This window comes from Python bivittatus, unplaced genomic scaffold (assembly GCF_059951505.1).
Source record: "Python bivittatus isolate LINGU-HERP-01145 unplaced genomic scaffold, Pbiv_v1 ctg000560_np1212, whole genome shotgun sequence".
In the NCBI taxonomy this organism is placed as follows: domain Eukaryota; kingdom Metazoa; phylum Chordata; class Lepidosauria; order Squamata; family Pythonidae; genus Python; species Python bivittatus.
Genome location: NW_028277083.1, coordinates 4,381,833 through 4,409,739, shown reverse-complemented (window position 1 = coordinate 4,409,739; position 27,907 = coordinate 4,381,833). Strand labels below are relative to the sequence as shown.

The following is a 27,907-nucleotide window of genomic DNA, read 5'->3' as shown; positions in this document are numbered from 1 at the left end:
CCCCATAATAATGATGTGTGGCTCAGCCTGATGGGCTACCTGTTGACATGACATCATGGTGTTCACTCTAGGATCCCTGATTGGTTGGAACCACTTAATGAAGAGAGGGAAGGTCTAACCCAGTTAGAACAGCCACTGAGCCTGGGAAAAGGTTGAGAAATCAGAACAGAACTCTTGATCCTCACAGAGGCAGACCTTTCATCCAAAAATATCCATGGCTGAGGAGATATTTTCCTGAAACGAGAAGATGGCACTGCTGAAAAAGCTGGATTGCTTCTCCTTGAAACAGAGTTCCCTGGGGAGGGAACTCGAGGAAGAAGAATGGAACAGAAGATGCCGAACAACAAGGATAGATAATCCTGCCTTAAGAAAGTCAGCAGAAGACTTGTCAGTGATGTGCCAGCACATGACAGATTGATTGAAGATGATGATGACGTTGATAGCAGTAACAATCCCCTGGAGATGAAATCTTTCAACCATTTGTGCTTTTTTTGGCGGCGGGGGGGGGGGATGTCTGGACAGCCCTGGATGATCTTTTCCTTTTGTGGAGAGAGAGAGAGGGAGAGAGAGGGAAGGTGATAAAGTTGAGGTTGTTGAACCTCACGCCTACGTGGGTGAGCTCAGCCGTATCAGCCATGGCAGGGCACAGCCTCTCCTCTTGTAGATGATTTAGCCCTGAGCAAGACAGGGTGGAGAACAGACAGCTACCTGGGGGACGCAGTTCTTGCCCCCCCTGCATACCAAGATGTCATAAAAATGCTGTCTGGGGCAAAACACCTCAATTCACCTCATTAAACTGTCCAGGTGGGACAGTTTAATGGGAATTTCAAAAATGGGAGGTTTCCAGACAATCACACCTTCTTATGGACCCCTTGCCAATGGATTATATTGTGTTTGGATTGCCTCACCATGGCTACACAACTTAGCATCTTCAGTTTATCCCCTAGCTGGACAGATGGAGAATCCTTTTAGCCTTCCTCTGGTTGGGCTGGAAGAGATGGTGCTAGGGCCTGGTAATATTTTTAGGGTGGGGCCCCTTTCTTGGTCTCGGAGCATGCTAAGGGACCGAGCTAGTAGCCCTCTGACAACAGCAGAGTCTGCAATTTTCACAAAGTGGATCTGATCCATGCTCTGCATGATGTGCTCAGAAGGACTCCTTCTTTTCCCTCAGTGCTTTGACTTTCAAGTTCCTCTAATGACTTGGACTTTTGATTTCACTTTTGGACTGCTTAGGGTTCTTCCCAGCCCATGCTTGTACTTTCCATCTGTTTCTCTGGGCCTGTTTGGCCTTGGCAGCCTCCACCAGCCTGGAGTAGCCAATGCCCAGGACAACCTCCCTGGGCATCATTAACCAACAGGTCAATCCAATTTAAGAAGACTGGAGCTGCAATCCGAATGTGACCAGGTGGGGGAAGACTAGTCTAACCCCCCCTAATGGCAGACATGCAAAACGAATGGCCAGATGGAGCCTCGGTGGCCTGCCCCCCCTCAAAAACGCCTCCGGTGTGGGTGGGGCCAAAAATAGTCCATCTCAGGTGGTGTCCTGCCTGCACTCTGAAATTAAGCTGCTGCATTTAGTTGACATGGGTTGAACTTGGCAAAGCTAAGCAGGGTTGGAACTGGTTAGTCCTTGGATGAGCTGTAGGTTAAATTGAGAACTCAAAAAGGAAAAGAAACATTTTCGGGAAAAAAAAAAAGGACATTGGCAAACCCTTCCCGTATTGTTTTCAAGAAAACTTCATGGAAATGTTCCATGTGGTTATGAGTTGAGTTTGATTGAAAGGGACTTCACCTTGCAACCAAAAGAGATCTGGGGGTTGTCCCAAAGTCTCTGGGGAGGCCAAAAATGGACTGGCTGTTCACTTTTATTATAAAGTACATGGTGGAGGAGGAATGCTGAAGTTGGTAAAGTGGAACTTGTCCAGAACCTCCTAGTCACCTGGTGGTGGTATCTGAATACATGGGGAGATTTCCTGTTTTATGACTTGATGCGATTGTCACCGGCTTGAAGTTCCACTCGCCTTCCCCCAAGTGAGTTGAGAAACGGCACAGAAGTCCCAACTCTGCCCATTTGTACCTGTGTCAATTCTGTTACCGTTGAGGGTCAAGCAAAGGAGAACATTCTCAGGAGTCCTTTGAGAAGAAAGAAGGTGGGAGAACTTGGACCTGCACTGGTTGTGCAGCCACGTCTTTCCAGTTCCTCCCAGCTGGTAAATTGGGACCTGGGGAACTCAGCTGAATTTTCCCCAAGTTCACTTCTCTGCAGAATCAGCTCTTGCTTCATTTAGAAAAGGCAGAGCACAGTTGATGCTCACTTCAGTTGTGAGGGGGTAGGTGGGAATTTCCTCAGTGTATTAGGTGATCTTAAGCATAGTTTCGGATCTCGTATTACAGCATCGTAGTGAGCAACAATGCAGAACCCTTACAGGGTTCTAGTAGGGACTGAAGACTTGGGTGGTATAAATGATATCGTATATCAGCTTCCCCAACCTGCGGCTCTTCAAAGGAATCACTCCAACTCCCATAATTGCCACAATACTGGGTGGGAACTGATTCCCAACTATGGGAGTTTGCAGACTAATCTATCTGGAAGTCATTGCCCTAACGGAAGACTCCACTAGGAAGTAAGGCCTGTTGAACACGGCAGGATTAATTTCAGTGTTTTATGCACGCGTGTATTAACTCTGCACCATTTGTAGGCAACAGTTGATGTAACGGATTTTTTTTGTTGCAATGCACCGAAAACAGTGTTGAGAATTAGTTCCTTTTAAGTGTGGCATGAGTTCGGTAAGGCATCCTTGTTGTAGAACAGAAGAATATCTTGAGAACCTCAGAAGATCCCTGCTTGGGCCGGATAGAAAGGTCCAGTAGCACCTCTGTTTCCATGGGGATCAGCCAGACTTCCAAACAGACGTATCTGGGGCCACAAATTTGTGGAATTTTCATTGGGCTCCATTTGACATCTTTAGGTGGGTCCTATCACAATTTGGCCTTTTTCAGGAGAGGTGATTTGAATGGGATGTAACTATTGGGACTTTTAGTTTTGCACAAATTGTCTCCCAAGCACTTAATTTTGGAAGTTTGCCTCTGCAGTGACCAACTCACCATATAACCAGAAGTCAAATTCCCCTTATTTATAGCACTTTGCTCCTTTTAATCTGAGCAGAATTAAGTCAGAAATTATACTGCCACGTAGGCCAGTTCTCCTGGGCATACATGGATTCTCTGTTATCGCATAATCCCCCCGCCAGGCTCTGGAGGTAGGAACCCTCCCCGGAACTTTTCCAGATGGGGAAGTGTGGACAGGAAGGCTTCAGATGAGGAACAGAAAACAAGGCCAGCCACAGCCTACTTTCTACCACTTCCAGTAAAGAAGTCAGCCAAAAATGGCTGCTTAGAGAAATTAGAAAGGAATTCTCAAGCACCCCGAGCATCAAGTAGAAAACCAGAAGCTTCTTTTGCAGAGGAGAAAACTTCCAAGCCACTGAGTGCTGAATTTCAGCCCAGCATGAGTCACATCATTATCTTAATCAGAAAGGAACCTTGTCTTCATTAAGACAACTGCCCTCAACACTTCCCCCAGATAATGTAGCAGTTGATGATAGGGTACTCCATCACATCTAGCGGGCACCCACTTGGGCAAGACTGCTAGGGCTAGTTGGGTCAGGGTTCTAGGTGCCAGCTTTTCTGGAAGGGGGCATGCACATCCCATTGATTAAAGGGGGACAGCCCCATGCACTCCCCCCCAGGGATGAGAACTTCAAACTTGGCTAAGATGAGCAATACCACTTTTTTCTGCTGCTTATGCACCAAAGAGTTTCACAGCCTGACTTTCACATGCTTCCTCGGAAGTAAATCTCTAGTAACTCAAGCCAGGACCACAGCCTGGATCTCCCCCTCTCCCCCCGTTTTCTTCTCAAAAGCCGACAGTTCTGCTCCTCGCAATGGGGGGCGGGGGGGACTGGGCTTTTCTTGAGCCGTTGCAAACCGCTCTGCGCGGTTCCCAGGTGATCCAACAATGAGAGATCGGCTGGCCTGGAGGAGTCCTTAATGGAAAAGAAGAGAGAGAGAGCTTTTTCCACCCTCCCTTTCTGGACCCGGCGAGAGAGAGAAAGAGACTCGCCAAAGCATCTCGAAGTTAGGCCCGCGTTCTTGCCAGAGGGGAACAAAATAAGGGCAGCCGCAGCCCCCAGAACCAACAGCAGCCCCTCTGCAAGATGGGTCCTTCCCCCTCCCCCTCGGGTTTTTCTTTTTCTTTTTTTCCTCTTTCAAAGGCGAGAAGGAGGAAGGAATCGGGGGAAAAGAACTGCATCGAGACGGTGGCGAGTGAGTGAGCGAGAGGCGCAGCCAATCCGGACGGGCCATTCCGAAAGTTGCCTTTTATGGCGAGAGCCACGGCGCCCAGCCCGTATAAAACCCGGCGCGCGGCGGCGAAGCGCGCAGTCGTTAAGCGCCTCTCGGTCCTCTTTGTCCGCCGGTGGATCGCTCAGCCGCCTCGCTTGCTCCCTCCCCCCGCCCGAAGGGTTTCAAAAAGGCACCTCCGAGCGTTTCTAAGCCGCCACCTCCCAAAAGGTAAGCCATGGCGGTGGCCGCGGCAGCGGCAGGAGGGGCGCCCTGCTTGGCGATGGATGCGGTTGTTGTTCGGGGGAGGGTCATTTTTTCGGGGCCGCGCTCTGTTTGGGGCTTGGCGGCGCCTTTGCAAGGGGGGGTTTAGCCCTCCCTCCGTGCCCCTTTGTGGAGATGCTCAGCGGTCCGGGGGCTTCCCGGAGACAGCCCAAGAATTTGGCGGGGCGCCTCGATGGCCAGCGCGGAGGGGGCTTGGGGCGCGCCCCTGCCGTGTTGGGGCGGGGCCCGGCGCCTGCAAGGCGTGCATGCCATGGGGGGCCCCGGCTGGTGCTGCCGTCGCAGGGGCCCCCGAAGAGGGGGCGCCGCTCGCCCGCTGTGGCCGGTCTGGGGCGCGCCGGCCTTGAGCGGGACCCTCGGGTCTTGGGAGCGGCCTCGCGATCGCGGCCTGCTGGAAGGGGAGGCATGCTCCGGAGGGAGAGGATCCGGCTGGGACCCGGCCGCGCACGGAATTCGAATTCAGGGGCGCGGGTCTCTGCCGGCTTGGCGCGGGCTCGGCAGCTCTCCTGCTGCTCAGGGAGGGAGAGGAAACGGGGGGCGCTTTCCTGGAAGGGGGTGCATTGGGGGCCGCAGCCCCTTGAGTCGCGGGCGGGCGGGGGGCGAGCGGTTTCCGGGGGCCAAAGCCGGTTTTTCTATTGTACGGAAGAGCACGTGGGTGGGGAGGGGGAAAGTGGGAGGGGGGACCGATCAATCATGACCGGGTCCTGAGGAGGGTCTCTTTGTTTCGTGGGGCTGGGGCTGGCGGTGGAAACGCGTGTTTCTGCGCTCCCCGCAGGGAACGCCGCAGGATTCCCCTCTGCGGCGCCCTCTTCCCTCAACCTCGCGCTCCGTGGGACGCGGTTGCGAGCCGGAAGGTGTCAACGCGCGAGCGGCTGGTCCTCATTAACGGAGGAGGGTCGTGTGGGCTGCGGGGCCCTCGGGCGAGGGGCCGGCTCCTTTTCCCCTTGTTAAGCAAGAAAGGCTCCCGGGGTTGGCAGTCCGAGGCGACGGGGCACGCTCCGGCCGGGTGAGCCTGCGGCGGCTGCGCCTTCGCCCGGGATTACGCGCTCTTCGGCGTCCTCCGGGGCTGGCACCCTGGCTCCGGAGCCCGGGGACCCTGAGCGCCCAGCCAACCCCGATTGCCCGCCCGCCTTCCCTGCCTCGCTGCCCTGCTTTGGGCGGGAGGAGGAGGACAGGTATTTCAGTGGGGGAAGCCGCCTCGGGCACTGGGGCGTGGGCGTGCCTCGCCAGGCTAACCCGCCGAGCAGCCCGGGCGGGGTGCAGGTGCTTAGGGGTGCCCCGGCGGTGCGGCTGGCCGGGCAGGCCGAGGGTCTCGGTCTCGGTCTCGGTCCGGGTCTGGGTCTGGACGGAGGGCTGGGGCTCGGAGCTGGTCTTGGGCGTGGCCACGGCCCCTCCTGGCGGGGAGGGGAGGGCGGGGCGTGGCCAAGCTCCCCGAGCGGCGCTGGCGGCCGCTGCCTCTCGCGCTCCACTATTGCCTTTTATGGTAATAACGTGGGACCCGGCAGGCGGCGGCGCTTCCGAAGAGCGCCCGGCGCCGCCTAGTGGGCGCGGGGAGGAAGTGGGTGGGGCTGCCCCGCTCGGCCCTCAATGGTCCTTCGCCCCCCCTCAGATCGCCATGGATGATGACATTGCTGCGCTCGTGGTCGACAACGGCTCCGGCATGTGCAAAGCCGGCTTCGCTGGAGATGATGCTCCCAGGGCCGTCTTCCCCTCTATCGTCGGCCGCCCCAGACATCAGGTACGCCCCTTGGCCCTCCCTTCGCTGGTGGCTCTTTCTAAGCTGGGGATCCAGAAGCAGACTTGACAAGCTGCTAGACCTCAAGGTCTCCTGGCTAGCCTCCGGCTTTGCTGGAGACGATGCTCCTAGAGCCCCCTCCCATCAGTCGCCCCAGACATCAGGTACGCCCCTTCATCCTCCCTTAGTTTGCAGCTCCTTCCAAGCTGCGGGGGGGGGGGGGGGGATAGAAACAGACAGACAAGCTGCTAGACCTCAAGGTCTCTTTGCTAGCCTCAGTCTGGCACAGCTTGGGCACCAGCTGGAATAGCAACTTCACAGCCCTCTTGCCCTCCCCCCCCATATCCCCTCTTGATCTTTTCGTGACCTGCTTGGAAAAATTGGGCCAGATGTAAGGAGATAACCCAAGCAGGTTCACCTATCGAGGGCTGTTTTCTGCATGGTTTATTGAATAAGCCGCAGTGGGCCCGGGTGGTGCAGCACTTGGCCGCCCTGTAAACCACGGTTGGCAAATTATAGAGGCGGGCTTCACATGGTAGTTTCAGAGCCAAGCCCTGAATGAGCTACTTTATGGGGAAGTGCGATAACACAAGCCTTTTGTAAAGAGACTGGCTTTTCTGTGCCAGACCTCTAAGCCAGTGTTTCTCAACCTTGGCCGCGTGAAGACGGGTGGACTTCAACTCCCAGCATTCCTCAGCTGGCTGGGGAATGCTGGGAGTTGAAGTCCACCTGTCTTCAAGTGGCCAAGGTTGAGAAACACTGCTCTAAGCCTTGATCGTTTGTGCTCTCAATCCAGATGTTGGATTTTAACCCAGGCTGTTGAAGATCCAGTTTTGATAACTGGGCTCCACCCAGCAAGCTGGGTTTCTACCAGGGCCCTTGTCAATGGCCGTGTGGTTCCATGTCTTGTCTTCTTTCCCCAGGGTGTGATGGTGGGGATGGGTCAGAAGGACAGCTATGTTGGGGATGAGGCGCAGAGCAAGAGAGGTATCCTGACCCTGAAGTATCCCATTGAACATGGCATTGTCACCAACTGGGATGACATGGAGAAGATTTGGCACCACACCTTCTACAATGAGCTCAGAGTTGCCCCTGAAGAACATCCGGTGCTCTTGACGGAAGCCCCCCTGAATCCCAAGGCCAACAGAGAGAAGATGACCCAGGTGTGTATTTGGGTGGGCCGTGTGGTCCCTTGCAAATCCATGATTTCCCCTCCACATTTTCCTGCTGTCTACAAGAAGGGTACTTGCCATCATTTCATTCTCTTCATTCATCTTTTCTTTCCCTTTTTTTATCCCCCATCTCCGCAGGATTTTCCTTTCTGATCTGAATCTCTCTTGCTGGATCTGGAAAGGTTTTTATCTGCTCTTTCTCCCCCTGCCCCCCCCCCAAATTGGCTTTCTCTCTTTTCTTGGTCTTCTCAGCTTGTGGGCATCACTGCTTCCTCTCTGTCTCCCCAACTAACTTTGGCTTGTTCTGAGTGGTTTCTGTCATGTTTCCTCACCTGGTGAAATTGCAAAATGGAAAATGCAAATGAGGGTGGTGTGCCTTAACACCTGGGGGATGAAGGTTTGTATCTGTCTAGCATGTGTTGACTTCTCCAGTGGTGGTGTCTGCGCATGTTGTTGACCGTGACTCTGTTGGCCAAGTTCTTAACTGTTGTCTCCTTCCTCCAATCTAGATCATGTTTGAGACCTTCAACACCCCAGCCATGTACGTTGCCATCCAGGCTGTGCTGTCCCTGTATGCCTCTGGCCGTACCACTGGCATTGTGATGGACTCTGGTGATGGTGTCACCCACACTGTGCCCATCTATGAAGGTTACGCCTTGCCCCATGCCATCCTCCGTCTGGACCTGGCTGGCCGTGACTTGACCGACTACCTCATGAAGATCTTGACCGAGAGAGGCTACAGTTTCACCACCACAGCCGAGAGAGAAATTGTGCGTGACATCAAGGAGAAGCTGTGCTACGTTGCCCTGGACTTTGAGCAGGAGATGGCCACTGCAGCTTCCAGTTCCTCCCTGGAGAAAAGCTACGAACTGCCTGATGGACAGGTGATCACCATCGGCAATGAACGGTTTAGGTGCCCAGAAGCTCTCTTCCAGCCATCTTTCTTGGGTAAGTCATGAAGGACCACTATCTTCAAGTAGAATTTGAACCTTTGTGGAACGGCTTCTGGAAGGAAAGGGTCTCTGGGGCGCAGTTGTCTTAACGGTGGGGATCTTCTTTTGGGGCAGGGATGGAATCCTGTGGCATCCATGAAACCACCTTCAACTCCATCATGAAGTGCGATGTTGATATCCGCAAAGATCTGTATGCCAACACCGTCCTCTCTGGTGGAACCACCATGTACCCTGGCATCGCTGACAGGATGCAGAAGGAAATCACAGCGCTGGCACCCAGCACAATGAAAATCAAGGTAAGGCTGTTGTTTTAGCCCGGACACCCTGACGTCGTCTGGCTGAGCGTGATTCTGCAGCCAATGCCCCAAGAAACAAGCTGGGTTGGCAACCACTAGGGTGCTCTGCCAGCTCTCTTTGTGGGAAGTCTTGCAGTGTCCCCTCTGGATGGGCCACGTGCTTGATAGACTGGAGGTTTGGTGCAAGAATTGGGGAGCACTTGTCTAGACCCACACTTCCTTTGAATGTGAACACACAGCCCTTGGTCCAAACCGATTTGCCCCTTGCTGATCTTGAGGACCAGTAGCTTGGTTTTGCTTTAGTTCTAATTGCTCTCCCTTTCTTCCTCCCTACAGATCATTGCCCCACCTGAGCGTAAATACTCTGTCTGGATCGGGGGCTCCATTCTGGCGTCCTTGTCTACCTTCCAGCAGATGTGGATCAGCAAGCAGGAATACGATGAATCTGGACCTTCCATTGTCCACCGCAAATGCTTCTAAAGCAGGACTGACTTAACCACCATAGCATTTTTTTTCCTCTTTTTTTTTTTGACAAAAAAAAAATTCCCCATAACTGCGCATAAGCGAAAGTTGAGATTGGCATGGCTTTGTTTATTTGGCGCTTGACTCAGGATATAAAAACTGGAACGGTGAAAAAGTTTGAACGGTAGCAGCCTTTATTAAAAAAGCAAAAAAAAAAAAGTTTTGGAGCGAACACCCCCCTCCAGCCCCCAGCCCCCCAGTTCTGCAGTGCATCGGAGGACTTCGATTGTATGTGTGTGTTGTTTCTTTTTTGAAAACAATAGTCATTCCAAATATTGTATAATGCATTTGAGAGGAAGCTAAACCCAGCCTCTGTGAAGGCACCAGCCCAACCCTTCCAGAAGAGCAGAAACAGATTTCTGGTTTTCTAGAAAGTGTTGCTTGTATGTGAATCATGAAGTGATTCAAGCGTCTTTTTCTGTATCTCGCGCCTTAAAACAAAACTTTAAAAAAAAAAGCCACACTCGATCGTCATCTGGTTTTTTTTTTTTAAGAAATTTTGGGTCAAGTAAAACAAAAAAAAATGGGCTGTGTGTGTTTCTCTTCTTCCCAATCTACATGTGAAGGCTTACAGTCTCTTCCCCCCTTCCGAATCCCCCATCCCCAGAGGGAAGCACCCTTAGACACTTTTGATGCCAGTATGTTTTAAGGGGTACCAGGGCAGAGGGAGGGACAGGCAAAACTGTACACTGACTCAAAAAAAAAAAAACCCAGTTTCAAATAAAGATGCACGACCATAGCTGTGGATTGCTTGGTTTCTAACAATGCAACAGGTTTCATTCAACATGGGGGGGGGGAGGTGGAAATGGGAAGAACAACTGAACTCCAAAGTGGGAAGGCTCTGACTTGGTTAGAGTTAACTCCAAGTTAGAAAGAGCACGCAGTTGCTCTCCACAGTTCCTCTGAGAATCTGCTGCTTTACATAAAGTTCTCCCAACCTCCCTTTGTAGGGTGTATTTCTGTTCCCAAATAGATGGGTCGTGTTTTCCCTAGATAGCAAACTTGATAGGTTCTTCACATCTGAAATGGAGCCAACACCTGGCTTCTAGTCCCAGCAGCGAACAGCTTAAAGTAGCCACCTTGGCTATTGCTTTCTTTTTTTAAGGTGGCTGCAGAATTGAATATGGTTCAAAGTCTGGTTTAGGAAAAAAAAATACCCTTCTAAGTTTGTTCCCTGTCCCGTGGGCTGTGGGATCTGATTGCATAGCCAGTTGTAGGGGAAACTCTCAATCATTTCAGGGACATTTGGAGCAAGAGACATTTTGGGTGGGGGGGGGGGAAGAGAAAGGTTCAGTATTTTGAGGGGAGAGATATATAAGGGGCTGCTGAAGTTGGGGATGATCAGAAACTCCACTGATCAAAGAACTTCGAATTTAATCTGGCTTAGCTTCATGCATCGATTCAAAGCTTTCTATGGGATGTTCAACATCTTGTTATTCAATGACTTGATGTCACCTGCACTCCTGGAGATAGGAAACTGCCTGCTAATCCATGTGTCCGGCCCAAAAGCTGGTGGCTGTTATTGAGCTAAGCCAGTTTTGTTAGGGTTAAGTTATAGGAGGGGAGATTTGAGAATTTCGATAAGAACAACCCCTTTGTCAGCACAGCTGCTTCCTAAAGTGATGGGTGTTTCTGTAGCTGTCTTCATTGTCTGCTGAGTATCCCTCGCTGGAGGAGGCTGCAGCTCTTCCTGCATTGGACAAGGTGATTTGGGAATGATGACAGTTGCATCCTGAGAGGTGGAGGGCTCTGGGTTGGAGAAGGCAAGGGTGGGAGAGCTAAGCAAGGGCTTGCTTTTGCTGCTTTCCTGGCTGGGTAGATGAACAAACCCGAAATCAGAAGAGCCTCAGGCTCTTCATGGTCGAGATGACTGGTCCATCTAAAACGGTTCTTCAACCCTGGCAACTTGCAGCTGTGTGGACTTCAACCCCAGAATTCCCCCACCAGCATGCATCCCAGAATTCTGGCTAGGGAATTGTGGGAGTTGAAGTCCACACATCTTTTAAGTTGCCAAAGTTGAGAAACACTGCTCTAAAAGCTGAGGAGAAGTGCACAAAAGCAAAACCAGCAATTCCTGTGCTTATCTTTATTACACCTTCAATTGCTTAGCCATTCTAAGCAGTATACCAATTATTCTCAGGAAACAACATGTTCTGGAGACAGTTTGTGCAAGTTGCAGCCCTTAGGGGGTCATTCTATCAATGTGACATTATCATTTGATCATTGATCATGATTTGATCATTCTATCAAATTGACATTATGGTGGGTCATAACTTCACAGCAGATGATAAAACCATAACCCATGGTTTGCAAGACCCAGTGGTGGCATTCCCACCACACACGACGCCCAATGCATCAGCATCAGTGTTTTTCAAACTTGGCAACTTGAAGATGGGTGGGCTTCAACTCCCAGAATTCCCCCACCAGAATTCTGGGAGTTGAAGTCCATGCATGCTGGCAGAGGAATTCTGGGAATTGAAGTCCACCCAACTTCACATTGCCAAGTTTGAAAAACACTGATGTGGAGGGAACCAGGCTGGCAATTCGATAGGCTTTGAAACGCCAGCCGAGATCAGGGTTTGCAGATTGCCTTCAGACACGTGTATGCCGCTGCAGAGAAGGTTCAAAATCCAGATGCACGGATCGGGTGCCCTCCCCCGTCGGCAAAACCCGGGCAGTTTCCTTCCTTCACGACCCGCTTGAAGAACGCGATTAGAAGCCTTTGGCACCAAGAGGCCACGCCAAAGATGGCGCTGCCGCGCGGCGCCTCACTCAAAATGGCGGCGTCGAAGTGACCAGGAAAGGGGACGGAAGTGAGGTCAGGAGCGCGCCGGAAGCACTGCGTCGCTTCGCTGCCGGCTGAGTGGAAGCCGTATGAGACGAGCGGCCGAGGGAGAGCGTCTCCGGCTGCCGGGGCAGGGATCTTTTCCGGCGGCCTGCGGACCATGGCCTCCTCCGGAGAGGTAAGCCTGAGGCAACCGCGGCCTCCGCCTCGGACGGAGTGTTTCGCCCTCCCGGCTCGCCTTGGCGTCTCCATGGCAACCTCTGACTCGCGGGGCACGTCTGAACCGGGGAGGTCGCGTGTCAGGGCAGGAGCTGCCGCGCGGGGCTTTGCTGGGCAGCTGCGGACGCAGCTTGGCAGGACCTCAGTCGCGGGGTGGTCCTATTTCTGGCACTGGACCCTCTCGCGTTGGAGGGCGGCGGGGTCTCGGGGGTGGGTTTCTGCAGGCCAGCCAGGCGCTGACTGGCAGTCTTGCCACCTTCCAGATGTCCTGGGCCCACTTCCTGTGATCGCCTGCCAGCTGTTTGAATCTTCCTTCCCGCATTTTAAGGGCAAGGGCTTTCAAGACACCCTTTGTGGGACCACCCCTCCCATCGTCCACAGCCTGCTCGGTGAATAGATCTTGTATTGGTCTTGCCTTCCCCTCCTCTTCCAACTTTCTTAACAGTTCTTAAGTTGGGGAAATGCAAGGGAGGACGAACCGGAGAGTCCGGCAGCGTGCAAGTTTAATAAATGATGATGATGATTAGAGAAAGAGGGAAGGGTATTCATATCAGAGAACCAGTCTGGTGTCCTGGTTAAGGTGCCAGTTTAGAAACTGGGAGACTGTGACTTCTAGTCCCATCTTGGGCATGAAGCCAGCTGGGTGACCTTGGGCCAGTCCTCCTCTCAGGCCTAAGAAGGAGAAGGCAAGGGCCAATTGCTTCCGAAATCTTGCCAAGAAAACTGCAGGGACTTGTCCAGGCAATCACCAGGAGTTAACACTGATTCAAAAGTACCAAAAAAATAAATAATAATAATAATCTTGGGGATCCCTTTGCACTGAAAGCTCCTGAGGATACAAGGAGTAGCCATCTTGGAAGCCGGCAGTGCTCAGAAACAGAAAGGAGGGGAGTGTTGCCCTTCTAAGGACAGAAGGAGACCCCTTGAGAGTGAGACCCCTCGTTTCATCACCCTTGCCATCTTTTATATTTAATTATTTTTATTGTAATTTCTTTGATTGTTTAGCCACCCAGAGTCATTGAGAGTTGGCCACCATACAAGTTTAATAAATTATTATGGAAGCCCTTAGCCTAGGTATGATGCAGGCAGAATACTGGGGTGCCTATACTGCCATAGGCAGCCTTCAGCCTTACGATGCTGAATTTTGAAACAGTTTCTGTGGTGCTTCAATTGCCCCTAAAAGATAATTGCCTCTCCTCCTTGAGCAAGTATATGATTAAATCATCCATCAAGCTGTCTTTTTAGGGCTGAGTTCAGAAGATAAATAACCGCGTAAAAGTTATATCACAACAGTTCTCAGTTGATCGAGTCCTTTGAGGAATCAGATTGATTCCTTTCCCACCTTTTCAATTCTGGTGTCTTCTCTGAGTCCCTGTCTTTCTCTTGCAGGAAGTAACAAGTGAGGAGAACCAGGAGGAGAACCTCAGCATGAACTTAATGGAGTTTTCAGATGAGATCCTCTTACACATCTTGCGATATACTCCTGTGTCAGATCTTGTCCTGAATGTCCGAAGCGTCTGTCGGAAACTTTCTGTCCTTAGTCTTGACAAAAGCCTCACTCACACTGTGATCTTGCATAAAGATTATCAGGTGAGCTGTCGAAGAAGTTCCAGAATTAGGAGGGAGCTGGAAGAACTGGGTGTTCAGAAATCTCGGGTTTTACTTAGTGGATCTCTCTGGACTATGTGCCAAGAGGAGACTGAAGACATCGCCCTAAAAATCTCTTACTTTGAGCTTTATTATGGCCTTAGGATGGGGGAGTTATCCTTCCCTCATCTTACTGTAAGAAGGATATAAGAAAGAAAATGCTGTAGTTTGATTTTCTTTGGAGTTGTCCTCAACTCATGATTCCACATGAATGCAACCCTTTGGTCTGTTTATACTGTCACCTAAGCCTGGTCAGTTTGGTGGTCAGTCTACTCTTTGATCCAGTTAACTGGAGACCACTATCCCATGTCAAATGCACATCTTGACGTCATCCTGTCCTTTGCAGGATGACATGGCCTCCCAGTCTAAAACCATTTTTCCCTGCTTGAAAAAAGTGTGTTCAGAGCAGGCTTTTGCCAAGCTGTTGCTCCTCCAGATATGCTGAAGCTACCCAGGATCTTTAAACGTTGTAATCCCAACACATCCAGAGAACATTAGTTGGCCAAAGTTGGTTTTGAGGAACTGGTCTGTGTGTTTTCCTTTCCAGGCTAAAAGGAAACAGTTGTGTCTGCTTGTAATCCAGCTAGCAGGCCTACAGCGCAGCTAGCAGGCCTACAGCCCTTCTTGTTTGCATTGGAGAGATTTCCAGAGGCCTCTAACACAAGGTTTCTCAACGTTGGCAACTTGAAGATGTGTGGACTTCAGCTCCCACATATGCCAGCATATGTTGGCTGGGGAATTGTGGGAGTTGAAGTCCACATGTCTTCAAGTTGCCAAGGTTGAGAAACCGTGCTCTGACATCACAGATGGCCTCTGGGTAGGGACGATTAAGGTGTTTCCATGCCCTTCCATATAGTTTCTGTAGGACTTATAAAGTTTGGCGTTACAGTCTTCAAGCCCTGAACAGGCAAGTGTGACTTGTCCTAAGTTTCATAACTAAAACTAGGCCTGGCATAACTGAGATCCTTGGAACTCCTAAAGTTCTTCTTGCTGGTTGTTTCCGTGCAGGTGGACAAAGACAAGGTGAAGCAGCTGATGAAGGAGATTGGAAAAGAGATCCATGAGCTGAACTTGACTGGCTGCTACTGGTTGCCTGGCTCGACTGTCGATCAAGTGACCCGCTGCAAGAACCTGGTGAAGCTGAACTTATCCGGCTGCCACCTCACCTCTCTTCGCCTTTCAAAGATGCTCTCTGCCTTGCAGCACCTTCGCTCGCTGGCCATCGACGTGAACCCGGGGTTTGACGCCTCCCACTTGAGCAGCGAATGCAAAGCCACCCTGAGCCGCGTGCTGGAGCTCAAGCAGACCCTCTACACACCATCCTACGGCGTGGTGCCCTGCTGCACTAGTCTTGAGAAGCTACTGTTGTACTTTGAGATCCTCGATCGATCGCGGGAGGGTTTAATAATCTCCGGACAGCTAATGGTGGGGGAGAGCAATGTACCCCATTACCAGAACCTTCGAGTCTTTTATGCTCGGCTGGCTCCTGGCCCAGTCAACCAGGAAGTTGTGAGGCTGTACTTGGCAGTGCTGAGCGATCGGACACCTGAGAAGCTGCATGCCTTCCTCATCTCTGCCCCTGGGGGCTTTGCCCAGAGCTGTGCTGTTAAAAACCTCTTGGATTCCATGGCCAGGAATGTGACTTTGGACGCCCTGCAGCTCCCTCGATCCTGGATGAATGGTTCCAGCCTCTTGCAGCACTTGAAGTTCAGCAACCCTTTTTATTTCAGCTTCAGCCGCTGCAGTTTGTCCGGGGGGCAGCTTGTCCAGAGGGTCCTTAATAGCGGCAAAGACCTCCGCAGTTTGGTCAGCCTGAACCTGAGCGGCTGTGTCCACTGCCTGTCCCCTGATTCCTTGTTGCGGAAAGCGGAAGATGACATCGACAGCAGCATCGTGGAAGCCCTCGTCACCGCCTGCTGTAACCTGAAGCATCTGAACCTCTCCGCTGCCCACCATCACAGCTCCGAAGGCTTGGGGAAACATTTGTGCCAAGTCCTTGCTCAGCTGAAAGGCCTCCTCTCTCTGGCTTTGCCGGTTTGCGCTGTCGCTGACATTGCCACAGTGACTGTCGACAAGCCTTCTGTTCAGCCGGTGGCTCACACGGTCACTCAAGGTTTCGGGAAGAAGGTCCGGATTGGGGTGCAGACATATCCCAGGAACTGTTCAGAGCAGAGCAATGCCAGGCCTCAGTCCTCTGTCTTTTGGACTCTCCTGGAAAACCTCCCGTTTCTGGAAAGGTTGGAACTGATCGGCTCCAGCTTCTCCTCGGCCATGCCGCGGAACGAGCCGGCCATTCGGAACTCACTGCCCCCCTGCAGCAGGGCCCAGCATGTCGGGGATGCTGAAGTAGCTGCCATCGGCCAGCTGGCATTCCTGCAGAGCCTTACTTTGGCTCAGTTGCCCAATATTCTCACGGGCTCTGGGCTAATTAACATTGGGGTGCAGTGCCAGCGCCTCCGGGCTCTCTCGTTGGCCAACCTGGGCCTGATGGGGAAAGTGATGTATGTGTCAGCCCTGGTGGACATGCTGCAGCACTGCCGATGTTTGCAAGACCTCAGGTGAGGGCACCCAGCAGCTTTTTCCTTTGCTTTTCCTGTTTTGGGGAACGGCGGGCAGCACCCGGAAAGACAAAGAGGAGTCTGGGGTCCTTCTATGTCGTTCCATGACATCTTGGGAGAGGAGAAGGGTGTTTCCTGCTCCACGACCTCCTTCGAGTCACCTTCCCCAGATGTCTTCCACCGGTCCCTTTCCCGTTTACCCTTTGAGGTTAAATAGGCATGGCCCATTATGCAGAAAGCCCTTAAGAGCTTGTCATTGTTAAGGTATCTAGAGGACTCTGTTCCTTATTGAGGAAGATGGGCCTGTTCCCATGCAAAACAGGGCAGTGAGTTTGATGTCACCATCTGGGAATCATGGCTGATTTCTCTGTCTGATTCACCTGTATAATCTTTTTTCTTGCTGCTAAGGGAAGAGTTAGAAAGGGAAACTGTCAGGACTCTCCCTGAGTGACTGCCAATTATTCTTGGATCTATTCATTTTCTATTTACTATCGAAATTTTGTAATTTTAATTGATTTTAACTGTGTTGTAAACTGCCCAGAGTCGTTCCATGAGATGGGCGGTGACAAATTTGATATATAAATAAATAAATAAAAAATAAAAATCTTCAGAAGATGGTAAAGCAACAGTGTCATCTGGTGGACTGAGTGGCAAATTGCAAGCTGTAACTTGTCAGCCCTGCTCTGTTGTCAAAGATATGTGGCTGCAATGTTCCCCTAAACAGATGCCCCCCCCAATGTGTTGGATTACAGGTCCCCAAATTCCCAGCTGCTTCATGATGTTTATAATGCTGATCCCTCTTTTTTACTGTATGTGTTTTGCTCTCCTAGGGTTTAGTAAGGTCTACTTGATTCTTCTTAACTGAACATTGCCCTAGAGCAGTGTTTCTCAACCTTGGCTGCTTGAAGATGTATGGACTTCAACTCCCAGAATCCCCCATCCACACATCTTCAAGCGGCCAAGGTTGAGAAATACCACCTTAAGAGAATGGTAGGTGGAAGGTTCAATCCATGCATTTAATAAACTCTAAACCAAAAGATAACGTTAGTTATTTGAGTTGCAACCAGAAAGGATTGTCTTAGAGATTTGGTGCCACCTTTCTCTCTGCTGAAAGCCACCCTGATCCACCTGCCCATCTTCCCTCCCCTTCAGGTTGCCACTTCTTAGTGTCTTTAAAGAACTGACCAAGCTCTGTCCAACTGACCCTTCTTTTTCTTTGCAGGCTTGAGCAGCCCTATTTCCATGCCAATGCTCAGTTCTTCCACGCCTTGAGCTGCTGTTCCTCCCTGCAGCGTCTTTGCATCATCTCCCGGAGTGGGACACTGCAGTCCGATGCTGTGATGTCGTTCATGACTGCCTGCCGTGAGGTGATCATGTGCCACATGTTCATGGGGGAATCGCTCACAGTTTGCAAAAGCCTGCAGCAGTCCCTGATACGGAGGTGAGTGCAGGAGAGGGAAATCAGATCAGATTCTCCCTTCTCTTCTTCCTTTTGTGTTATTAATCTGGACAGTGTTTTTTGAAGGACAAACATCATGATTACCATGTATTTCCCTCCTTGGCTACAATGGTAGGATTTGGAGTACAGGTAATCCTCACTTAACAATGCTAATTGGGACTGGGAATGCTGTCGTTAAGTGATGTGGTCATAAGTCGAAAAACCACATGGCTGCGCTGCTTAGTAATGGCAGTTCTGGCAGTCCTGGTTGCTGTCGTTAAGTGAGGACTATGCAGATCATTAAGCGAGAACCTTGTGTGACCACAGCTTCCGACTTCCTGCTGGCTTCCCATTGACTTTGCTTGTCGGAAGCCAGCAGGGAAGATTGCAAATGGCAATAACATGACCATGGGAGTGCTGTGACAGCCAGAACTTCGAGGACCAGTCATAAGTCCTGCTTGTTCAGTGCCGTCATAACTTCAAATGGTCGCTGAACAAGTGGTTAAAGCAAGGACTAGCTGTACAGGAAAAAGAGGTGCCAACACCAACACGATGTGACTTCACTTGATTGAGAATGAATTGTTCCTCCATTGTTTCTACTACACTAAGCCTCTCTCAGTGGGTGAGCAGGACAGAGATCTAGAACTCTGATGGTTCTCTGGGAACTTACAGTTGGTCAGAATGGCTCTCTACTCCTAGCTGTTTAACAGTAGCAACTTTGAGGTCTAATTCAGACCAGCACTAACGCAGACTTAGATTTGTATGATGAAATGTAGAGCATCTCACTATCTGTGTAGCTCACAAGATGGAGTAAATAACTGTCTCTTTCCCCCGTGCTGTCACATTTACGTGGGGTTCCGGATGCATGTGTGTAGCAGTACAAAGTTGTGGGTCTCAGTCTGTCTCGGCTGGCCGTTGCACTGGCTCAGCTGACAGGATTGTCGTCAGGGTTCTTTTGGTAGCATTTGTGGAGTGCCGTGAATGTTCAGGGAAATGCTGCATCAGCGTGGAACGTGTTGATAGCATCTGATGATGAACTCCAGGATGTCTCCGTGAGTTTTAGGGGAAATATTCCTTCTCTCTTTCTCCTGAACTTTCTCAGCACCGTTGTTGCTCTTGGCATTGCAGCAACTGGGTAGCCTGCCAGGATGACGAGGACCATAAACAACTCCCATGATGTCAGTGACTTCTCTCTAAACAGACTTTTCTTCTGCGCCTTAACTGAATTCATCTTCAGGGGTCTTTTCTCCCCAGAAGAGTCAGAAATTGTCTATTATTCATTCTTCACCTGCCCAATGTCTCATAACAGCACTGATCTAAACTTTAATACCCTTCCTGTGTTGGGTAAAGCTCTCTGCAGCCACCAGGTTTGCAGTTGTTCTCTTCCATGTTATTTAGGCTTGCCTTTGTACTCAGTTCCCATCACTTAAAAAATTATAACATCAATGCAAACTGTGAACAATATAACACACTCTTTTTTGCTTTTGACGCTTCTCTGTTTCCCTTTGCTTTGTCCTATTATGGTAATATTAAACATTAATAAGATCTCGGTTAGATCAGACTCGTCAATTAATCTGGAGTTGTATTCTCCAGTTGCAGCCAGCGGGTGTCCTTTCTACTTTCTCACTTGTAGAACATAAGGGTGTTTGTCTCCCATAGCTGAGCAAAGACTGCAGCCATTGATAAAGGTTTATACTTATAGCTGCTTGTCCTTCAAGATGATGTCTCTTTTAGCCTTAAAGTATCCCTTTGAGGTGGACTAAGCTAATTGTGATGGCTCAAAATCACCTATCCAGCCTCCTGTGTCTCCTAGATTTTGAAAGCTGTCTGTGCTGGCTGTCATCATTACATAGGGGAGAGAATTCAGTCGACCGGGCTTGTATTTAAGCTTTTTTTTTTCCTGGTAGCTCTTTGGAACAAAAAACTGCATGCGGCTAAGAGCTTAAATGGGGTGACAGATGACAGCTGGAACAATATGGTATATACTGTAGGCAGCATTTCTGCCAGAAATAACATTCACGGTGGCTTATCCTCTGTTTCTTAAACAGCACTCTGAACCATCTTCTGCTTCATGTTTTAAAAGCACAGAGGAGAATAGCGTAGAATGTGGTTTTTCCACTTTCTCTGCAAGGAGGGTGAGGGGCTTGAGTTTCCTGTTAATGAAAACCTCTCCAGGAGGTGAGCCTTCCTGTGGGTCTTTTGTGTGGCTGTTAATTTAGGTGGTGTAAAAAGGGAGATTAGGAAGAGCCTGTCAAGGACTACTAGTCACGATGGCTGTATTCAATAGCCAGGCACATGAGAATCTGTCTTTTGCTAGCCGTTGATTCATCTACTTAGTTGTGCTGATGCTACCTGACAGTGGTCTTCAGGGGTTTCTGCTAGGGTCTTTCACAGCCTTACCTGGACATGGCGCAGGTTAATACAGGCTCTTTGATTGATTGTTTGTTTGATTTATATCAGTCTTTCTCAGCCTCAGCCACTGGGGGAATTCTGGGAGTTGAAGTCCACACGTCTTAAAGTTGCTGAGGTTGAGAAACACTGATTTATGTACCACCTTTCGTTCAAGGCAATGTGCATAGCGCTCCTTCCTTGCATTTCTTCCCACAATAACAACCCTGCAAGGTTGGACAGAGAGCCAGTGATTGGCTCAGCCACCCAGTGAGCTTCTGTTCAGGGAGGAGATTTGAATCTGGATCTCCCTGATGCCATCTTAACCATGAAACCAGTATTTCTCAACCTTGGCAGCTTGAAGATGTGTGGACTTCAACTCCCAGAATTCCCCAGCCAGCCCTGTCAGTCCATCTAACCCAGAATTTTGTCTGGCGTCAGCTAAACAGAAGTTCATGACAACGATAAGGGTCACATATCATGCTAAGCCAAGGTCAACCCAACCACATTATGGCCTAGTGTAATGTGTGAACCAACCTGAGAAGAGTCTCTTTATCTGCTGCACGTTCTTTGGATTGAACCCGGAATTTTTTGCATGCTGTGTTGTAGACTTTGTCCCTGTACTTTTGATGGGGTTCACTCAAGGTGCTGAACTGCAATGCACTTTGGTTCTAGCGTTTTGCAAATCACTGGTCACTGTGCTTGGTAAATCTTGGTTTATGGTGGGCCTTTATGCAGATGACTACCCAACAACGTTATTGTCAAAGCTTTTGCAGTCACCCACACAGATAAGGTGTTCTCAACATATTTAATTCGTCCATGGGTGGTATTCTAACAACTAAATGTGCCCTTACATTTGGCACTGTGTTATTTCAGTTCATCGAAAGTTTATTTCCACAAAGATGTTTGCGAAGCAGATTACATTATGAGTAACACATGCATAAAAGGTGCACGGGATAATGCAATATTGCATTGCTGCTTCTTACTTCCACAAACCGTAGGTTGGGAGTCCCCTGGCTTAATGATCCATGTGAATCCCTCTAATTGTAGCTGCTTCATCAAACCATGTTTAAAATCAACCGTCATATATGAAGCAAGTCACGGTTTTCAGCACACCACTAGATACCAGGAGGGGCTTTATTTGCTTCCTTCCCTTAAATATTGAGCCTTTATTCTGATTTGAAAGGGCTCTCGTGTTTTTCTTGAATGAAATCCCTAATCACAGATCCCTACCTGTTGCATCTCCATGCAGGTGACATCCTGTCCTGCTCTTCTGTTCCACGCCATACCTGTAGCTTCATCCTGAATCTTCTTCCTCATAGGAACCAGGCTGTCTTGAGCCTCCCCTAGGTGGAGCTGTGGTTTCTCATTAAAACGTCCCCATAATGTACAAATCCTGCCCCCTCCCATTCTGCAGGAAAAGTTGTTATCACCTTGGGTCCTTCCCCCCTCCCCCCCACTGCAGAAGCAACACCCGAGCAAAGAATTCCAGTGACTGATCTATCGCTAGTTGCAAACGCTTCAAGAAAGCAGCCTTCTGCTCATTACCGAGGGAGCTGGGGAAAAGAGGGCAACCTTAAAAGAAATGTTTTCGTTGCCAAGGCTCCTTCTGGACCCTTGCGATGCATCTCTCTTTCTCCCCCACCATCCCTTGTTATCAGGTGGCAGCATTTGTATTGCTCCTGAGACGCTAGTCTTTTCAAGGGCGGCGAATGAGAGGACTTTGAGCAGCGAACCCAGTTTTGCATAAAGAAATTAGCTCTCTGTGAGTGTGTGGGTGTGAAAAGGCAGGTGATACCATGGTAATCAGGTAGGAGCTGGCTGCCAAACGATGTTTGAAAATGTTAAGTTCTAGTGTATCAGATGCTGACTTTCTGCAGAAGAAGGCAGAAGCTGAATAAACTGCACCGATGGCTTGATTTCACAATCTTATCTTTCTTACTTAGCTTCAGTAAAAAGGGGAGCCAGGTCTGAGCGGATCTTAAAGAAGCAGATACAGGTTTTTTGTTTTTTTTTTCAAATACATCCTTAGAACTATGAGAAACTTGCTTTTTCTCCATAATAAAATCTCAGGAATCAAATGTGTGCAACCACGCAGGGAAGCAGATTCCAGAGCTTGCACTGGGATTTCAACCAAACATTTAAAAACCTTCTTAGGCAGGAAAGAAGCCAGAACATTAGGTGGAAGGATGATTGCAGGCCAGCCCTTGATTCAAATGAGCAGCATTTGTCTGTTGCTAACTCAGACCATTTGTAACCCAGGAAATATATATAGTGTGGAGTAGTGGCTCATGTTTCCTATTTGAGGCATACGTTTAGCTGTGCAGTCACGGTTTACTCTCTTCACTGCCATCATCACAGTATTGTCTGAATGAACTGGGAGTCCCAACCAGAGAGAAACCTTTTCCAGGGATTAGTATCTTGACTTATGCCCCCTTTCTTGAGTCTCCCCCACCACCAAAGAATTCAGTTGATTGTTCTCTCACCCATCTACTCTCCGTTCTGAGAATGGACCTCAGCCTCTCGCCCTTTCCATTTTTGCCTTAGGCAAGGCACAGAGCCTTCCTGGCAGGCATTGTTCAAGGAAGCTCCAAGGGAGGTTGTTGGGTCAGCTTGCCTACAGCTCTCCTTTTGGCACAGCCTTCGTGCATTAATGGAGACACCTTTGTGACTCTCCTGACCTCAGATTTGGTGCATCTCGTCCACTCACATATCTTTGAAATAGAGCTTAGCATATTAAAGGATATTTTTGGTGTCAAGGATGAGATTGGGCGTTTCTTCCTTAGGTTTAAGGCCTACATGTCCTGCTTTCCAGACCCTTCTCAGTCACTGCCTCACAATTAAACTCCTGCTTTGGCTCCTTCAGGGCCAAAGACTGGAGAATCAATCCATTAAGTTAAGAAAGTGCCTCTCCTTCCACAGGCAAATTCCTCAGCTGACCATAGGAAGCTTCTGTATATGATGGTGACTCTCCCAACTTTACTTGGAGATGCTGGGGATTGAACCCAGAATCTTTTGCCTACAGTGCATATAATTCATATGCTTCTGCCAAAGGAAGGAAAAGTTTCAGAGCCATTCTTGTCAGAGAGAGAGAGACATTAGCTGGTGCTAGTCCAATCCTTGGAAATAAGTTCTACCAATGGCCAGCACAGCCTTGCTGTGTAGTCTTCTCTATGTGCTATGCCTCTAAGATGTCTTGATAGCCTTTGAGAACAAGATTTGCATTTTGTGCCTGGGCTTGATTCCAAAACAGTATGAATAAAGGGTAAGTAAAACAGCCTTTCTGGTGATGTATTTTCTCCATCACTCAATGAGCCAAGAAAACCTTCAGATGCAAGATATTTCCAGTTCCATAAGGTAGTATTTTCTACCACACCTTTCAGAAGAGCAGCTATGAAGGCCTTGGAAAAGATAGTCGAATGTTGTGATGTGTCTATACTGTACCTACAAAGATCAGCCATGGTATTCCCTGTGCTACTCTATGGAAGCAAACGTTGGACTCTGAAGAAGCAAGATGGAAAGAATATTCATGCTTTTGAACTTTGGTGTTGGAGAAGACTCCTGAAAATACTGTGGGTAGCCAAGAAAACCAACAAATGGATCATTGAACAAATCAACCCAGAGTTCTCATTCAATGCACGAATGACCAGGCTCAAATTATGCCAAGACTTAGCTTTCTGGGGAAGGCTCTGGTGGTGGGAAAGGTGGAAGGAAAGAGAAGAAGAGGATGACCAGCAAGGTGGAAGGATTCAGTTACAGTGGCAATGAGCGCACCGTTGAAAGTGCTGAAGGACCAGGGTAAGGACAGATCATCATGGAGAATATCTGTGTGGTTGCTAAGACTTGACAATGACTTAATGGCACATAATCAGTTGATACATATTGGAGAAACTTTTCCTTATCACTTCTCAGAGTTCCTCCATTCTAACTCCTTCAGTTGTCCTAAACAATTCCTCCAGTTGCCTCCCCCTCCACACACATATACATGCCCATGGCAGTGATCACACCCTTGAAATATTTATCTTCCTTCTTCCCCTACCCGCCCCTGTCCACTCCCTTTAACTGTTGTTTAGTCAAGCTTAAATATTTAATTCTGCTCTTTGTTTTTTCCCCTTCTACTCAAAGCTAGTTCCTCCAGTTCATTAATCATCACCAACCCCCTCTTCTCTGAAATGGCCTCTCTCTTGTTTGACAGCCTCTTTCTAGGGAGACCCTCATAACCTCATGTTTTTAATCCTTGGGGTTCAGCCTCAAATTCTGGGTCACAGGTATGACTCATGTCTCTGGGGACAAGCAGCACTAAGGCTGTGGTGTCCAGATATTAATGCTGAACTTTGCTGCCTGCAGAACCTAAGGGAGATTGGGAATAGGACCAGTTTTAGACTCATCCATTTTTTTCCTGCTAGTTCCTGAGCAGGTGCATGCGAGACAAGTCCTCTTCCTTACTATTTCTTGTTGGAAAAGGAAGCACGTTGGTCTCTGTGCTTATTTTCTTGGGTGTGCATCTTTCTTTTTAAACTTCTGTGCCCTTGTAGGTGTAGGACTTTTGGAAGATGCCTTTCTTTGTCCCAGTACGGTGTAAGATTATCTTTCCTGATGGTTATTTATTATTTTATTTATTACACTTATGTACAGCCACCCTGGGGAGAATTGCAACCCTCAAGCAATATAACCGATTGCAAGGAGAAACACAGGACATGCTATTTAAAGACCAAGCCGTTTCTAGGATCCTTTCCTCGTGGCAATTGGTGGTCCGTGGGGTGGGTGATGGGAACAGATTTCTTTAATGGTAACTGCCTGCCTCCTCCTCTCTTCCATAACAATCCAACCAAAGCCTCTGACCCGCGATATATAAACAACGAAATAAAATAAAATCCCTCCTGTTTAAAAGCAGATAAATGAAAAACAATTCAAGTTCTAAATGTTTTGCGTGCCTGTTTTGTGTGTGTGTTTAATGGGCCTGGGGGAAAGATGAATGAGAACTACTTTCTTTAGCAGCCTTTGCAATGTGATTCTTTTGGGGAGGGGGAGTTATAACATCCAGGAGCCTCAGCATTCTAGATTGAATGGATTCCACGCCCAAAGAGACAATGGGGCATCTTCTGCCGTTGGCCGTGGTTAGAGCTGTACAGAGTTCTAATTTTGCAGAAGTCTGGCAGGTCCACAGGTTATGCACATCTGAAGTAAGCAATTTTACTCAGGGCCACAGGTTAAAGTTGCACGGCTCCAGAGAGTGGTTAGTGCACCCTGCAAGGAAAAGTATTAGGCCTTGGGTTGGCATTTGTCTCGAAAGCAGTGAACCTTTTTCCCCCTGGAGCGTGTCCCATCTTCCCCTCGTCCTCCTTTTCTTGACCTTGAAAAAGCTCTGCCATTCTCAGTTACGGTTTGCGATGCGCCTGTTGTTGGCACATGAACTGTCAAGCCTACTTTGCTTGCCTAAGCATGTCTCCTGGCTTGGCTCCCCACCTCCGATGGCGGAGGGCTTAATGTAGTGAATCATTTAAGATCTCATTCCAGCGTTCATTGTCTGTTTGGCTTCCTGCTCTCTTGGAACCCTTGAATCAGCCTGTCAGAGTGAATTAAGAATAAACGCCGGGGCTGCCTCCTTGGCGTGTGTTACTTGAGGGCTAAAGCACTTGTTGAAATTGGATTCTGCTCTGGGTGAGCAGGTCCTGCCTACCTCTCCTTTGGTTTAGGTTTCATCAAACCTGGAATGATAAAAACAAGGAGATGAGTCCTGTGGAGTATTTAGAAGATGCATTTAATATGGTTTTCTTGTGTGTTTTGATTGAGAGGAGGGCGAATCTTGTGCAAAAATTACCTCTTTACCTGTGATTCAAGTGTATGAATCCACTTCTTTCTCCATCCGAGAGACTTTTGGTTTGCAATCTGGAAATCAAGGCTCTTGCAGGAAGTGGTGTGGATTTTTAAAAGCCTCTCCTTCCTCCCAGTGTTCTGCAACTGATAGAGTCTCAAGACCATTCTCCGGTGCTCAGTATATAGCCAGAATAATAAGGATTATGGAAATAAACTTGAGATGCAATCATGCCGAGGCAGAGGTCCATAGCACCCTCAGCTCAGCAAAGAACCCAGTGTGGTGTTACAGCCCTTGGAGTGCTGAGTGGTGACATGCTCAGCTGTGGACCTGTGTGTGTGTGTGTGTGTGTATCTGTGTGTATGACTTTGGGCCATACAGAATCTCAGCCTGGCTCTCCTTCCAGGTAGTTGTGAAGATGAAGTACAAAGTGGGGGAAGAACAGATGCTGTGGTTTTTTTTCTTTCACCTCCTTGGAGGAAGGAGAGGCAGGTAGGAGAATAAAAACCCATTTCACACTGAATCTGGGCACACAGAACCACTTCCAAATTTGAAAGCAGCAAAACCCCCACTCAGCCACGGGAAGAAAAGATTGTATTTCTGTGGAAGGAGGTCTAGGGAGGCGTTTTGGGTGGCAGGGGAACGAGACCCTGGGCGTGCACTGGTCCCTCTTTCTTTCTTCGTCCTCTGGAGCCCCAGCTCTTTCCTCCCCATCAAAAGCGTTGTTGTCATGGCTTGTTTTTGTCATGCACCGCTTGATGCAGGAGGGGAGGGCCAAGCAAGAGGCTTGAACCATTAATGTGTTTCCTAAGTATAAATTAGGCTTAATTGGCCAATTATTGAAATAACTTCTTAATTTGCAGAAGATGTTGGAAAACAGCTTCCCAGGGTGTTTTCTGCTTGCTGTAGCAAAACCCAGCCTGGAGGCTTTGTGGCACTATTCTGGCTCCTTTGCTTTGATCCTTGCCCTCTCCTGCCAACTGCTCCCCTTTGGCTCTGCAGGATGTTTCTTGCTGGCACTTCTCCAGTGCCATATATTCTGGGACTTCAAAGCACTCGCTCGGTATGAATTTACTGCAGGGCACGGCAGGGTAGCCAAGCCAACAGAAAGAGAAATGGCCACTTCGGTGTCCACAGAGAGCTTTCTCTTATTCCAGGTAGCACCTTCCTGGGCTTGAGTCTGGGCAACTGTGCCCCAAAGCCTGGCCAACTCGAATTTCCCCACCTTCTTCCTTGGAAAGTTCTGCTACAGAAACAACTTGGCAATGGCCAGAGAGGCTGAAGTTGCAGGTTTGGGCAATAAGCTTGTGGACACTTATCCCTTAGCACTGGCAGCGACTTCCTTTTTGATTTCGTTGATGAAGCAGTTGGAAGAAGACATTGTTGGAAAGACTTTGCCTTGGCACTGTTTCCCTGATTAAATAAACCTGTCAATTAATCTGTGAACTTTTTGCTGATTTATGAAAATATATTCAATCGGCTACCTTTAATTCCGATTAATACAGAGCTGGGATTAAACATCTGGCCGTGATTTTTGTGTAGAAGGCAATCTCCAGCTCCTCTTAAAAGTGCCGCTAGTTGGGACGCAACAACACAGACCTGCATTTCCCAGCCTTGGCAGCGTCCAAATGGGTGGACTGCAACTCCCAGAATCCCCCAGTTTGCATGGCCATGGCTGAGAATTGGAGTCAGTCCACACAGCTGGAAGTTTCCATTATTAGGAAATCCTGTTCCAGGGCTACAAAGTCCTGGGTGC

The 27,907-nt window shown here is 49.1% G+C and overlaps 2 protein-coding genes across 5 annotated transcripts in view; both read left to right on the top strand.

Moving 5' to 3' along the window:
• Positions 1 to 4,422: 4,422 nt before the first annotated feature.
• ACTB (actin beta) lies at positions 4,423 to 9,791 on the top strand. 3 transcript variants are annotated; one of them, XM_007436250.3, is made up of 6 exons: positions 4,423 to 4,572; positions 6,233 to 6,361; positions 7,282 to 7,521; positions 8,040 to 8,478; positions 8,598 to 8,779; positions 9,116 to 9,791. In XM_007436250.3, exons 2-6 carry the CDS (start codon positions 6,239 to 6,241, stop codon positions 9,257 to 9,259), a joined length of 1,128 nt encoding a protein of 375 aa, XP_007436312.1. In that variant the 5' UTR covers positions 4,423 to 4,572; positions 6,233 to 6,238; the 3' UTR covers positions 9,260 to 9,791. The 3 variants fall into 3 exon arrangements, with proteins under 3 accessions (XP_007436312.1, XP_088004140.1, XP_088004141.1); XM_088148014.1 differs by lacking the exons at positions 4,423 to 4,572; positions 6,233 to 6,361 and adding an exon at positions 6,388 to 6,522; XM_088148015.1 differs by lacking the exons at positions 4,423 to 4,572; positions 6,233 to 6,361 and adding an exon at positions 7,669 to 7,712 and having other exon boundaries at positions 7,426 to 7,521.
• A 2,345-nt stretch (positions 9,792 to 12,136) lies between these two features.
• Positions 12,137 to 27,907, top strand: part of FBXL18 (F-box and leucine rich repeat protein 18) — a 78,295-nt gene continuing 62,524 nt past the window's right edge. Inside the window, exons 1-4 of one of the 2 annotated variants that reach the window (XM_088148012.1) lie at positions 12,137 to 12,264; positions 13,695 to 13,895; positions 14,961 to 16,510; positions 17,733 to 17,951. In XM_088148012.1, the coding sequence (XP_088004138.1) occupies positions 12,247 to 12,264; positions 13,695 to 13,895; positions 14,961 to 16,510; positions 17,733 to 17,951 (1,988 nt within the window). In that variant the 5' untranslated portion in view covers positions 12,137 to 12,246. The remainder of the gene's footprint in view (positions 12,265 to 13,694; positions 13,896 to 14,960; positions 16,511 to 17,732; positions 17,952 to 27,907) is intronic. The other variant, XM_007436251.4, reaches the window with a different exon arrangement.

Bases quoted from the DNA above. Each gene is read 5' to 3' on its own strand.
- ACTB (XM_007436250.3), top strand. From the start codon at position 6,239: ATGGATGATGACATTGCTGCGCTCGTGGTCGACAACGGCTCCGGCATG. The intron at 7,522-8,039 runs GTGTGTATTTGG...CCTCCAATCTAG, and splicing joins ACAGAGAGAAGATGACCCAG to ATCATGTTTGAGACCTTCAA. The intron at 8,780-9,115 runs GTAAGGCTGTTG...TCCTCCCTACAG, and splicing joins CCAGCACAATGAAAATCAAG to ATCATTGCCCCACCTGAGCG.